Here is a 15,292-nt window from a genome sequence, read left to right on the forward strand (position 1 = left end):
TCCCTCCCCCAACTAACCTTTAAATGTTGGTCGGCTGGACGGGTCTTGCTGCCGTCCAGCCGACAGGCCCGCCTCGTGGAAATGAGATGGGCCCGCCCCCTTCCCGGCCCAATCCCGCTAAATCTAAGGCCTGATTGGCCCAGGCTCTAGAAGCCTGGACCAATCAGGCCTTAGGCATAGCGGGTCCGCCCATCCCCACTAATCCTAAGGCTAGGCACCTGAGCCAATCAGGCCTTAGGATTAGTGGGGATGGGCGGACCCGCTATGCCTAAGGCCTGATTGGTCCAGGCTTCTAGAGCCTGGGCCAATCAGGCCTTAGATTTAGCGGGGATGGGCCGGGAAGGGGCGGGCCCGTCTCATTTCCACGAGGCGGGCCTGTCGGCTGTACGGCAGCAAGACCCATCCAGCCGACCAACATTTAAAGGTTAGTTAGGGGAGGGAGATTAGTTGGGGGGGGGTCGTCGGGCATCCTCCTGCCGGCGATTACGAGTTGGGGAGGTTCTGGAGGGTTCCGGGGGGTTCCGGCAGGAGGAGTTGGGCATCCTCCTGCCAGCGATGGGACAGGCGGCCGCGGCCGCTATACTTATTGCAGCAGGGAGAGATCCCTTGCAGCGATAAGTGTAGCGACCGTGTCTAATTTAACCCGATTCTCTAACCGGCGTCTGTACCATGGACGCCGGTTACAGAATCGGGGTTTAGTGTAGGACCAATTCTGTATAGGACACCTCTCCTGGGCGCCCTATATAGAATCAGGGCCTAAATGCTAACACGTGCATGTTAGTCTATGGACGGTTTAGCATTTAGCGCATCTGAGTAAAAGAGGGGTAAAGGTCCAGCCAACCAACAAGCACCACTTGGTGACCTCTGACCCAATCTACTCTATTACCTCCCCGGGAATTTTCTATGAATGTCCCCACCCAAGCTGCCCTTAAGTTACTGTACTGCCCAGCTTTGTCATTGTCCTACTGTACTGTATGGTTCAAACCTCAACTAATTCAATTTGTTTAATATTATTTTGGCTAAATGGAACTCTTATAAAGAGACGTAAGATATTTGTTAAAAAAATACAAAATGGACTTCCTTAGCAAAGCAGCAGATGAATCCAGAGACCAATGGGATAGCTCACATCTACCAGCAGGTGGAGATAGAGAAACTGATTAACAGGTGTACTTATTTGCTGGCACTCCTCCTGTCTCATCAGTATTCTCCATCTCCCAGCAGGTTGAAGTCGCTATTCAACTAGCTCCTGGATTCTGGCTGTGACTGGAACTTTATTACCTCCTGTTGAGGTTTTCTCTTCAGTGAGACTGCCATTCTGTTTCTCCTGTTGAGATTTTTTCTCTTCAGTGAGACAGGGGTGTCCGGCTAAACGGTGCCGGCTTTAGAGGTTACACTTGGGCCCCCCCTTGTCCCTGCCTCACCCTCCCTCCGATGATAGAGGGTCTGCCTTTGTGGTCCATTGAGGCTGTTAGGGCAGCTTTGACCCTTGGGGCAGTGCTCAAGTTTGCTGTGTGTTTGTGTGTATTCCACTAGCTTCATTTGCTGATAGGCTGCTAGTTTTCTTGGGCCGGTCCTGGTATGTCTCTAGGGACTTACAGTAGAAGTTTCTGCTGTGTGTGGCCGCCGACACTCAGTTTTTTTTTCTATGTCGTGGGTGATCGGTAGGCACAGTGAAGTGCCCGGAGAGTTCCCATGTTTCTTTACAGGGCGTTTCTTGTCTCTCTCAGGGTCCCTGAAGGGTGGAGGAGCTATGTATGTTAGAGGTTTCATTGATCTTTCTTCCTCTGTACAGCGCTGCATCGGTCTGGTAGCGCTATAAAACTCCTTCTTCACCATGTGAGGGGTCTCTCTTGGGGCTGGTTGGCTCTTCCCTTCTTCCTGGGGGTTTGGGTGTCTCTGAGGTCTGTTGGTTGTTAAGGCTTATCACATGGAGGTCGCTTTATACTCCTGGTGCGTACTAGGCAGCCCTCCGATCTCACCGCAAGGTCTATGGGGCTGATGATGGCTAGGGGCCAGCTTCCTCTTCTTCCACATGCTTAGGGTGTCCTACGCTCTATGCCTGTTGCCTCGCCCCTGATTCTGCTCATGACACATGCTAGACGGCACCCCGACCAGTCAGGGCTATTCAGCTCATTCTCACCAGGAGCCAGTTACCTATTCTATTAACCTGCGGAAGAGCACGTGCCATATGGCTGTTGGCATTATCCCGGCAGCTCTCATTAACGATGGGAGCTTTGTCTATACCTGTTACTGTTAGTCTGCTGTTTTCCACGGGACGGTGGATGCAGCATCTTGATTGAGTCTCGTGGGTATTCACTTTGGAGGCCTTACATATTTCGCTCACGTTACGGTGAGTTTGTACTGTGTTCATGATGCCAATATACTCCTCTTTGCATTGCGTCAAACTTGAGTTTTCCTTGAAGAGTTTCTTTCTTCTTCTTCAAGTTCTCATCCGGATGTTCCCTGACCTTCTGCACTGCATTCTGAGGGGCTCTTAGCTTCTTCCTGAGTCTCTTCAGACTTTTTCTGGAGGGGGATGACACTATAATGTTTGCTCAGGGGGCTGTGGATGTTTGTTTTTCGGGATGCTTGCAACTTTGCATCTTCCTCAGGTTTCCGGTTCGTTCTTGGAGGCTCAATGCTTTGTGTTTCACTATGTGTTACATTTTCCCTGTGTGTTGAATTTTCCCTCAGAACTAGGTTGGCTTGCCTCTCTTGGAGCTGTGCTTTTGGTTTTGGCATAGGACATTTTGCCTCCCCCAGGCTTTTCTATCCTTTTTGCAAAGATGGGCAGTGGTACCGTTGTGGCACTGCCAGCACTGCCGGGCGATTCGCTTACTTCCTTTTGGACGGCATGCTTGATTCGGCCGTCTTCCAGTCGGGCCCTTTGACTGGCACGAAACGGGTGGTTTCTGTGCCTCAGTGCTTTGGGCCGTGAATCGTCAAATTTACGCAGCACTCTTTTCTCCGGTGATAATTTTGGGTTTATCAGGGAGTTGTTGGTATTCATATAGGAAAGACATGTGTTTCTTCCCACGGACTAGGGTGATGGGGCCCAGTCTCAGGTTTGTTTTCATCTTCGATATCCGTGACCAAAGGTATGGGTTTCGGTACAGGTTCTGGGAGCCAGGTTACTGACGCCTCTGGGAACTTCGGATTGCTTTCCCGTTATACTGCTCCAGCAGTCGCTTTTATTCCGGTGGTATCTCGGAGCTCCCGTTCTTTGGTATGGTTCTCAAGCATTGCTCAGTGTGATTTTTTCTTTTCATGTGCATGCCTCGGTCTTTGCTGGACTGGCTTCTGGTCCCCAGACATTCCGACCTGGCGGGTTTGGGGGGGCTCAGTGTCCGCCATCCTCAGATCCACCAGTCTGGTCTTGAGAGGCGACTCGATACTTGTTTAGTATTCTGCTCTGGAGCATGGTCAGGCTACCTTTCTGGGGCTTCGGCCATTCTTCCGGTATTCCGCTGAAGCTCCTTTTAGTCAGTATTGTGATGGTGGTTTTTCTCAACAGCCTGGGCTGTAGGTGAGATACTCCATAGCGGGTTATGTCAGGGTCCTACTTCCTGGGTGGACCCTCATCTGACTCTTCAGTTGGCAGCTCATTTTCCGGGTCAGGAAATGGGTTTCTTTAGACTTCTCTCCGTGTAATCTGAGCATGGCTCATGTTTTGTATGTGATGGTGTACTGCACTGTGTACGCTCTAGCAAGTGTACAGGTTAGTCATAGTGAGATCTTCTCCATTCTGGATATTGTGAGTTTTAACTCAGGCGTTCCGGCTATTTGTATGGAAGTGAGTTCTCCTTGACCTAGACCTCATGGCCTCGTCTCTCAATTCTAAGCTTCCTAGCTTCTTCAGCAGGCCCAGGGAGTGGGAGTTAGAGGGGGTGGCTGCATGGCTCCTTTCTCGCCTCTGCCTCCTCTTTTTCAGTGTTTTCCGCTGGCTGATGATGGCTTGGTTTCGCCATTTCGAGCTCGCTTTCTGGGCACAGTATTTGTAGACTCTCTGGATTGGCGGCGCCATCGTTACGATGCGGATTTGATGAGTCTTTCGACAGCTGGACTAGGAAGTTTCCTGGCGTCTCCGGCTTTGCCCGCCTAGGGTCCGATCCACATGGATATTTGTACTACTTTAGTATTACAACCTAGTTTTTTGGTTAAGCTTGGCTGACGTGTACGGGTTATGCGAAGATGGTTGTTTCTTCTCTTATCCAGGTGCTACGGACATCTCCTGTGGCTTCTGCTTCCTGTTGGAGGGTTTTTTCCTTTCTTGGGCGCTTCTTCACGTTTGAACCACTCCTTTTTTGACACAAGTGTATTGCCAAGGGCTTAGCGTTCAATTCCCTTCCGCTTCTGGAGCCTTTCTTAGCTTGTTACAAGGACTGGGTAGATTGCTCTTCGTTTCCTTCTCAGCTTTATATAGTTCAGTCCCTAAACAGAGTGCGGGATGTTCAGGCACCTCATGGAGAGCACGATTTGGAGTACATTCCTCACGTATTTCTTCGCAGTTTACCAAAGGCTTTATTTCCTCCTTGTCTTTTGGGGATTCCAAAGGGCGGTGCCGTTGAACAGGGTGTTCTTGTGGCCATGGCTTCAGCTCTGCAATCTTCTATGTGGCAGACCTTGTTTAACGGGTATTCCTATTTCTGATTTCCAAAATATGGGGTATCAGTTCGGCTGGTACCACTATTTCTTTCTAGGAGGGTGTCATCCTTTCTTTTCCGTCAGGCTCGTTTTTTCCTTCCTTCTTCCTGGGAGGGGATATTGGGAGCAGTGCTTTTATTCACTGCAATTTTTGATACGTATGTCGAGTTCTCCGCGAGCTCGGTTCTATCAACTGTTAGTTGTTTATATCTCCTTTTGATATTCTTCAAGGGACGCCTCAGGCGTATGGCGGTGTCCGATGCCTACTTCGCTCATTAGGTCCAGGAGGACATTCTTTATGATTGCCTACTGGCGGGGGAGCGGGTGGCGATTGAACTTCATGACCATTCCGCTGGAGCGATGGCTGCTTCTTGGGCTCGGCCCAGAGAGTTTTTGCCTTGGAGGAGATTTGTCTCACGGCTAACTGGTCTTCCGAGAGTACCTTCTCTCCGCGTCTCTGCATGGATGTGCGGGCACATGCGATAGGGGTTTTTTGATGCTTCGGTCGTTGCGAAGGCGGCGTTTGCTTCCCACCCAGATTAAGGATTGCTTTGCTACATCCCATTGGTCTCTGGATTCATCTGCTGCTTTGCTAAGGAAGGTAAAATTATGTTCTTACCTGTTAATTTTCTTTCCTTTAGAAGCAGCAGATGAATCCAGAGCCCCACCCTTTCTGGTATTTGGTTGTCGGTTTTTTCGTGTGCGACTTTTAGTGATTGGGTGTTGTTAATGATTGTATTCTGTAATCGTTGCTGTTCGCGATGTGTTCTGGGAAAGAAGTTTTTTACATGCTATACCTATTGATGGTTAAATGTGCATGGGCAAGGAGCTATACTGATGAGACAGGAGGAGTGCCAGCAAATAAGTATACCTGTTAATCAGTTTCTCTATCTCCACCTGCTGGTAGATGTGAGCTATCCCATTGGTCTCTGGATTCATCTGCTGCTTCTAAAGGAAAGAAAATTAACAGGTAAGAACATAATTTTACCATGATCCCTCCGTGCTCTTATTTATGTTTTGATTGCACATTGCATATATTTTTTTTCTTACAGAGCTAACTGCAGTTCAGCAAGATATGTCATCTGTGAATCACAGTTATGAAGATTTGGGAGTCTGCTTGAAAGAAAAAATAGCTGAATTGGAGCTGTGGCTCTCAAAGATGCAGCACGTTCAAGAAGAAACGGATTCAACAATGCAGTGGTTGGAAAAAATGGATGCCATTGCGGCAAACTGGGAAACAGCACCAACAGACAGTGAAGGTGTGAAATCACAAGTAGAACAACATAAGGTACAAATACATATTACATCTAAAGTAGGAAGACACTAGTAACTTCTTTTGCCATTTCTGCTCCTTCCATGAGAACTGTAGTGGTCTCTTTATCTTTTGTAATGTTCTTCTTGTGATTGTTGCCTTCTTCATCTCACTTTTATTTGCTTGTTTGTTTATTTCTCACTTGCCCTTATCCAGGGCGAGTTATAAAATAAAAACTTTACATTTATCATACAAAATACTTCAGAGACACTGTAACAAATTACATACTTACATATCAAATCAAATTACATATAACATACACATCGCATCAACGACGAATATCATTTAAGGCCAAAACTGGCCAAATCCACACATACATCAACATATAAAATTCCATAAGTTATACAAGATGCCTCAATAACAGACATCAATAAACCAAATAAAACAAACCAGACCATCGAGCACATCTGTGACCAGCACTCAAGAGTCATCACTCCTCCCTCATCCAAATTCAGACCCTATATTTCATTTTATAGAACAGATGTCTTTTCCTAAAGTTTCCTAAAGTTCTGAACACTCGGCGTTTTGAGCCCCTGCCTTGCACACAGCTTTTATGGATCAGTTTATTTCCGACTGGCATTTTTATCCACGTATCTTTACCATAGGACTTCATAGGGACCCCTGAAGAAGATATTCTGTTGAAACATGGACTGTGTTGGGTCCAGGGTCCAAATCTTTTCAGCAGACTGTGTCCTAGAGGTTTTTATGTGGTTTGCCAAGCTTTAATATTATTTTAATATTAATAAAGTCCATCTCAGGAACATCATTTCTCTACATTGTTTTTTTGTTTCGTACTGTTAACTATTTCACTATCCTTGCTCTACTGCCACCTCCATCTTATATGGATAAATAATAACTGTTTAGTAAGTTAAAATGGCCTGATATTACGGTACAACAGTGACAGAAGAAGAATCCTCTGCAGTTCGCAGACCTTCTGTTCAGTAAATTCATTCCATCTCCTCCGCTGTTGCATTTCTGATATTATGGTATCCATGTATACATGCTCATTGATATCTCCCAGATATTACTGAATTTGGTGTTTTAATCTTTTTTTAGGACTTTCCAGGCATTTTGTTTTTCAATTTCATGTTGCTGTGCAAAGGATATAAAGTTTTTAAAATATGTGAATATAGCATGATATTACACTCTTAGGTATCATGCTATAACCCTTTTTGGCTATTACACGCAGTAGAAGGAAACTAACGGCCTCTTTTACAAAGCTGCACTAGCGATTACGCTGCACTAACGGCCCCAAAGCCCATAGAGATTTAAAGGGCTTGGGGCTGTTGCCACGCGGCAGCTGCTAGCACAGCTTTGTAAAAGAGGCCGTAAGTTGCAGGAAAATTAATTGTGCTCAAAATTTGATTCAGATACCTCAGAGAGATCCTGAAGACGTTAATGAGGATAATTTTGAAGTGATAGAATGCAGTGCTAGATCTGGTTGCGATAAATCACACTGATTAGGGATTATATAGATGGTTCACATTCAGGCCTTATTTTTATTATAGAAACATGAATCCCAGATTTTAATTCACCTCACATTTTGAATATTTATCCATTGGGTTTTAAAACTATAAATTGTCCAAGATAGCATAAGAAAGGTGGAGGTCATAAGATCATAAGAATTGCCATACTGGGACAGACTGAACATCTGTCAAGCCCAGTATCCTGTTTCCAACAGTAGCCAACCTAGGTCCCAAGTACCTAGGTAGATCCCAAGAAATAAAACAGATTTTATTCTGCTTATTTTAGGAATAAGCAGTGGATTTCCCCAAACCATCTCAATAATGGCCTTTAGACTTCTCTTTTAGGAAATTATCCATACCTTTTTTAAACCCTGCTAAGCTAACTGATTTCACCACATTCTCTGACAAAGAATTCCAGAGTTTAATTACACGTTGTATGAATAAATATTTTTTCCAGTTTGTTTTAAATCTAGTAGCTTCATCGCGTGCCCCCTAATCTTTGATTTTTAGAGATTTTTTTTCTGTATTAAACTACCGTATATACTCGAATATAGGATGAGATTTTTGGGCCCAAAAATGGGGGTCTCGTGCTATATTCGGGTCATCACCCAGTGACCACCCGACCCCCTCCTGGGCTTGCTGCAGGCTTGCCGTTAGGCCGGGACAGGAGGGAACCCTCCTGTCCTGGCCTACCACTAGATAGCTAGAGGGGGAAGAGGGTACAGGGAAGGAAATTGGGACAGGGTGCAGAGCCTGGCAGGGAAGGGGGCTGAGTTCAGAGCCTGGCAGGGAAGGGGGCTGAGTTCAGAGCCTGGTAGGGAAGGGGGCTGGGTGCAGAGCCTTGCAAGGCAGGGAGGTAAGGGGGCTGGATGCAGAACTTGACAGGGAGAGGGGCTGAATGCATAACCTGGCAGGGAGTGAGTAGGGCTGGGTGTGGAGCCTGGAAAGAAAGGGTGCTGGGTTCAGAGCCTGGCAGGGAAGGGGGCTGAGTTCAGAGCCTGGTAGGGAAGGGGGCTGGGTGCAGAGCCTTGCAAGGCAGGGAGGTAAGGGGGGCTGGATGCAGAACTTGACAGGGAGAGGGGCTGAATGCATAACCTGGCAAGGGAGGGCGTGACGGGGGGGACACTGGGTGAAGATCCTGGCAGGGCATGGCACTTGAATATTAAGCCCCCGTCTTATATTCGAGTCAACCATTTTTCCTCCTTTTGGGGGGAAAAATGGGGGTCTTGACTTATATTCGGATCGACTTATATTCGAGTATATATGGTAGTAGCTTAAGTGATGGAAATTTAGAGTGGATGGTTTGTCAGTTTATGAATTTAACTAACTGCGGTACTTTGAGATTGATGATAATTTATTGACCACCTGGTACTTAGTCTTCAATTCAACCAAAGTTTTTTGAGCTTATTTCGTATTCTACATATTTCACTGATTTTGGGTGATCTGAATTTACACTTAAAAGATGTCACTGATTTACTTGCTGGTCAATTTATTCAGTTTTTGAGTTCCTTAGGAGCTATAACCCATAAAAATAATTATCCCAGGACAAGCAGGCAACATATTCTTGACTGATGGGTGACGGCACTGACGGAGCCCCGGTACGGACAATTTTAGAGTGATTGCACTCTAAGAACTTGGAAAGTTCTAGCAGGCCGCACCGGCACGCCCGATGACATCTCCCGGTACCGTTTCTCAGAGGTCTGGTAAGTCGACTCACAAAACTCGACACCTAGAACCCTCCACACCGGAGTCACGGGACCATAGCTTTCAAGTGAGGGACCCTGATCTGTGGGGTGATTCAGAGGAGCCTTTCCTCTCTGAGGGAGAGTGTTCGTCAGGGGACAAGGATCCTTCTGGTTTAGATCCATCCTCCAAACCTGATGCAACTTCTTTCACCTCTTTTCTCAAAGAGATGTGCGACTCTCTCTCTATTCCCTTGGAGGCTGAATCCAAAAAATCCAAGGCATTTCTCGATGCACTGGACTTTGACCAGCCTCCAAGGGAATTCTTAAAATTGCCTCTCCATGATATTTTGCGAGAGACTTTCTATAAAAATCTAGAGACACCTTTGACCATTCCAGGAGCTCCTCGCAAACTGGACTCCTTATATAAGGTCATACCTATTCCGGGCTTTGACAAACCGCAACTCCCCCATGAGTCTTTACTGGTAGAATCTACTTTAAAGAAATCCACGGGGGCTAGTGTGTACGCCTCTGTCCCTCCTGGCAGAGAAGGTAAGGCCATGGATAAGTTTGGCAAACGGTTGTATCAGAATGCGATGCTAGCTAATAGATCTGGGAACTATGCTTTCCATTTTTCATTCTACCTTAAGCATCTCATTCAAACTTTGTCAACTTTTGAGAAATACCTCCCTGACCGTAAAAAAATCTGCCTTTCGCCAAACTTCTTCATCGCTCTTACAACTTCATAAGTTCATGGTCAGATCAATCTATGATACCTTTGAGCTGACATCTAGGGCCACGGCTATGTCAGTGGCCATGCGGCGACTGGCCTGGCTTAGAGTTTCAGAACTCGATGTCAATCACCAAGATCGCCTGGCCAATGCACCTTGCTTGGGGGATGAGCTGTTTGGAGAATCCATGGACTCCACTACCCAAAAGCTCTCAGCTCATGAGACTCGGTGGGACACTCTCCTTAAAACAAAAAAGAAAACCCCACCTACCAGGCCTTTTCGCCAACAGTCAGCCTACCAGCGTAGATTTGTGGCTCGTCCTTTACCACAGGCCCCGCAGCAACCCAGGCGTCAGAGGCAACAACAGAGGCAAGCTGCTAGACCAGCACAGCAGCAACAACAGGTGAAGCCTCCCCCTTCACAAAAATCCACTCAACCCTTTTGACTTGGTTCTCCAGGACATAGCCAGTCTCCATCCTGCCGCCCACCTTCCGCAGCCCATAGGAGGACGCCTTACTCTTTTCATAAGCCGTTGGGAAACCATCACCTCGGATCAGTGGGTCCTCAACATCATCCGCCACGGCTACTCTCTCAACTTTCAGACACTTCCTGCCCAAAGTCTGCCAAGAGAGTCTGCTTTGAACACTCCTCAGGTTTCACTCCTTCTTCAGGAGGTTCAATCCCTCCTCCTTCTGAACGCCATAGAGGAAGTTCCTCTAGATCAAAAGGGGCAGGGATTCTACTCCCGTTATTTTCTAGTTCCCAAAAAAACAGGAGATCTCAGACCCATCCTAGATCTTCGCGATCTCAACAAATGCTTGGTCAAAGAGAAATTCAGAATGCTCTCTTTAGCCACTCTTTACCCTCTTCTCAATCAAGGCGACTGGCTATGTTCCCTCGATCTCAAAGAAGCATACACTCACATACCGATCAATCTGGCCTCCAGACAGTACCTACGCTTCATGATCAATCGTTGTCATTACCAGTACAAGGTGCTACCCTTCGGTCTTGCCTCCTCTCCAAGAGTGTTTACCAAATGTCTGATTGTGGTGGCTGCTTTTCTACGTTCCCACCACCTTCAGGTGTTTCCTTACCTGGACGATTGGTTAATAAAGGCCAATTCATCTCAGACAGTACTCCAGGCCACCAACCAGACCATTCTATTTCAACATTTGCTGGGGTTCGAGATCAATCTACCCAAATCTCATCTCATCCCCACTCGGAGACTTCAATTCATTGGAGCAATCTTGGACACACATGAGAGCGTTTCTGCCGTCCAACCGTCTTCAAACGCTTCAATCTCTATGCCAGCAGGTGCTTCCACAACGTTCCATCTCTGCCAAGCAAATGATGATACTCTTGGGACACATGGCCTCCACAGTTCATGTCACACCACTTGCACGTCTTCACCTGCGCACTCCTCAATGGACCCTAGCTACCCAGTGGTCCCAAGCGATGGATCCTTGCTCACGTCACATATCTGTAACATCATCTCTTCGTCAGTCTCTACAATGGTGGTTGATATCCTCAAATCTCTCCAGAGGTCTTCTGTTCCATCTACCTCCTCATCAACTTGTCATCACCACCGACGCCTCCCCTTATGCCTGGGGAGCTCATTTGAACGAGTTCCAAACTCAAGGACTTTGGACAGCTCAGGAAATGAAGCATCACATCAATTTCCTGGAACTCAGAGCAATGTTTTATGCCCTCAAGGCCTTCCAGCATCTTCTCTTTCCTCAAGTCCTCCTGCTGTGCACAGACAATCAAGTTGCGATGTACTACATCAACAAGCAGGGTGGGACAGGCTCTCGCCTCTTGTGCCAAGAAGCCCAGAAGATTTGGGCTTGGGCCACAGATCACCATCTATTCCTGAAAGCTATCTACATTCAGGGAGAACAGAATTCCTTGGCGGACAAGCTCAGCAGAATTCTCCAGCCTCACGAGTAGACACTCGATCCTTTAACTCTACAGTCCATCTTCGCTCAGTGGGGCACTCCTCAGATAGACCTCTTTGCAGCTCCTCACAATCACCAGCTGCCCCTATTCTGCTCCAAACTCTACTCTCCCCACCGTCTGGCAGCGGATGTATTTCTCCTCGATTGGTCCAATCTGTTCCTGTACGCTTTCCCTCCTCTGCCTCTCATGTTAAGAACCTTGTTCAAGCTCAAGAGGGAACAAGCCATCATGATTCTGATTGCTCCACGGTGGCCCAGACAACATTGGTTCTCCCTTCTACTTCAACTCAGTTCCAGGGAACCCTTTCTTCTTCCACTGTTTCCTTCTCTGCTTACACAACATCAGGAGACCCTTCTACATCCCAACCTCCAGTCTCTGCACCTGACAGCTTGGTTTCTCTCGGGCTGACTTCGACTGATACTCTTTTGTCTCAGCCCGTTCGCTCCATTCTGGACGCATCCAGAAAACCGGCCACTCTGCAATGTTACCTTCAGAAGTGGACTCGATTTTCTTCCTGGTGTCTTCTTCATCATTTTGATCCCACTTCCCTTGCAGTGGAGACGTTGTTGGATTATTTTCTTTCTTTGTCTGACTCTGGCCTCAAGTCTACTTCCATCAGAGTCCACCTTAGTGCTATTGCTGCTTTTCATGAGCCAGTCCATGGAAAACTCCTCTCAGCTCATCCCTTCGTGTCCAGATTCATGCAGGGTCTTTTCAATGTGAAACCACCTCTTAAAGCCCCTCCTGTTATCTGGGATCTCAATATAGTTCTTTCCGCCTTAATGAAGCCTCCATTTGAAACTTTGGCTTCCGCTTCTTTCAAGTTTCTCACTTGGAAGGTACTTTTCCTTATTGCTCTTACCTCTGCCAGGAGGGTCAGTGAGCTACATGCACTAGTTGCGGATCCACCTTTTACAGTCTTCCATCATGACAAGGTGGTTCTGCGTACACATCCAAAGTTTCTCCCTAAGGTTGTCTCTGAATTCCATCTCAACCAATCTATTGTTCTGCCTGTCTTCTTTCCGAAACCTCACTCGCATTCTGGAGAACAGGCTCTGCATACTTTGGACTGTAAGCGGGCTCTAGCTTACTATTTAGAGCATACTAAGCCCCACAGATCATCTCCCCAACTCTTTCTGTCCTTTGATCCGAATAAATTAGGACGTCCTGTTACTAAACGTATGTTGTCAAATTGGCTTGCAGCGTGCATTTCATTTTGTTATGCTCAATCCGGACTGACACTGGAAGGTTCTGTCACGGCCCATAGAGTTAGAGCTATGGCAGCATCTGTGGCTTTCCTCCGTTCCACGCCTATTGAGGAAATCTGCAAGGCTGCTACATGGTCCTCAGTTCACACTTTTACATCTCACTATTGTCTGGATGCATTCTCCAGACAGGATGGACACTTCGGCCAATCTGTTTTGCAAAATTTGTTTTCCTAATGGCCAACCTACCCTCCATCCCTCTTTTTGTTAGCTTGGAGGTCACCCATCAGTCAAGAATATGCTGCCTGCTTGTCCTGGGATAAAGCACAGTTACTTACCATAACAGGTGTTATCCAGGGACAGCAGGCAGATATTCTTGTGTCCCACCCACCTCCCCGGGTTGGTTTCTTAGCTGGCTTATCCTAACTGGGGACCGCGCGCCTCTGTCGGGCGGGAAGGCACTCGCGCGTGCGCGGTGCGGCCTGCTAGAACTTTCCAAGTTCTTAGAGTGCAATCACTCTAAAATTGTCCGTACCGGGGCTCCGTCGGTGCCGTCACCCATCAGTCAAGAATATCTGCCTGCTGTCCCTGGATAACACCTGTTACGGTAAGTAACTGTGCTTAAAGGTCACTCATTGGATTTCTCTGCATACCCTAAGAATAAAAGACATTTTCTCGTAAGTCTTGGGAACCATTGATTTGGTTTAAATTTCAATTTTTATTTAAAGATTATTAAGGATAAAATTTAGGAAAACCAATCTAATAAAACGTATTTGAAAAGGAAAAAGTTGATGGGAATATATTTGGTTATTGGTGGTTTCTAGGCTTGATGTCAATCTTTCAGTCTGTTGGTATAGTGCTGAAACTTGGGATACTACAATTAATAAGATATTAAATGAACAGGCTCCATTAAAAACTAAGTGACCAAACCTCCCCCCCCCCTATTTTACAATGTTTTTTTAGTGCAGGCTGGTGCGCTGAATGCTCTGTGCTGCTCCAACGCTCATAGGAATTCTATGACCGGCGGAGCAGCGCACATCATTCAGCACACTGTCCGGCGCTAAAAACCTATTACTCAGAAGAGTAATAATTTTTGGTTTATGGAGTCATTGCCAATGTTGAACAGGCAATGCAGAAAAGTGGAGAGAATTTGGAAGAAAAATAAAGATCAGTCTTATGTTAACTATAGGACAGACAACAGAAGCTATTAAAAAAAAGCAGTTAAACTAAGACTAAATTTGTTGATCAAGAAAAAATTCTGAAAATTCATCAAAAATTCTTTTTTAGAATATTTGATAACTAATACAGACAGGATGTTAATAATACCTGAAGTTGTGGATTAGGAATCGGTTATCGGATAGAATAGAGAGGTTAAATGGTCATTTTTCTAAATAGAGGAGAGTAAAAAGTGGAGTGCCACAGGGATCTGCACTGGTACTGGTGCTGTTTAACTCATTTATAAATGATCTGGAAATTGGAACGATGAGTTAGGTAATTAAATTTGCAGATGACACTAAACTGTTCAAAGTTGTTAAAACGAATGCAGATTGTGAAAACTTGCAGGCAGATCTTAGGATTGCAAGACTGGGCATCCAAGTGGCAGAGTAAATTTAATTTGGACCAATTCAAAGTGATGTGCATTGGGAAGAATAACCCAAATCACAGTTACCAGATCCTAGGGTCCACCTTGGGGGTTAACAACCAAGAAAAAGATTTGGGTGTCATTGTAGAGAATATGATGAAACCTTCTGCCCAATGTGTGGCGGCAGTGACCAAGAAAAGCAAACAAGATGCTAGGAATTATTGGAAAAGGGATGGTACACAAGAGTAAGAATGTTATAATGCCTCTTTATCACTCCATGGTGCAACCTCACCTGGAGAATTGGGTTCAATTTTGGCCTCCTTATCTTAAGAAAGATATAGCAGCACTAGAAATGGTTCAAAGATGACAGACCAAGATGATAAAGGGGATGGAACTCCTCTCGTGTGAGGAAAGACTAAAAAGGTTAGGGTTCTTCAGCTTGGAAAAGAGATGGCTGAGGGGAGATACAATTGAAGTCTACAAAATCCTAAGTGGAGTAGAACGGGTACCAGTGGATCGATTTTTCACTCCACCAGAAATTACAAAGATTAGGGGACACTCAATGATGTTAAAGGGAAATACTTTTAAAACCAGTAGAAGGAAATATTTTTTTCACTCAGAGAATAGCTAAGTTCTGGAACGCATTATCAGATGTTGTGGTAAGAGCAGATAGCGTAGCCGGTTTTATGAAACGTTTGTACAATTTTCTGGGGG

General features: G+C 46.1%; 1 protein-coding gene across 11 annotated transcripts in view; it reads left to right on the plus strand.

Moving 5' to 3' along the window:
- The window catches only part of DST (dystonin), an 883,569-nt gene that overhangs the window by 562,412 nt on the left and 305,865 nt on the right, over positions 1-15,292 (plus strand). For all 11 annotated transcript variants that reach the window (XM_033936420.1, XM_033936427.1, XM_033936422.1 and 8 more), the window contains one exon: positions 5,697-5,932. In XM_033936420.1, coding sequence (XP_033792311.1) covers positions 5,697-5,932 — 236 coding nt within the window. The remainder of the gene's footprint in view (positions 1-5,696; positions 5,933-15,292) is intronic.

Source organism: Geotrypetes seraphini, chromosome 3 (genome assembly GCF_902459505.1).
Source record: "Geotrypetes seraphini chromosome 3, aGeoSer1.1, whole genome shotgun sequence".
Lineage (NCBI taxonomy): Eukaryota > Metazoa > Chordata > Amphibia > Gymnophiona > Dermophiidae > Geotrypetes > Geotrypetes seraphini.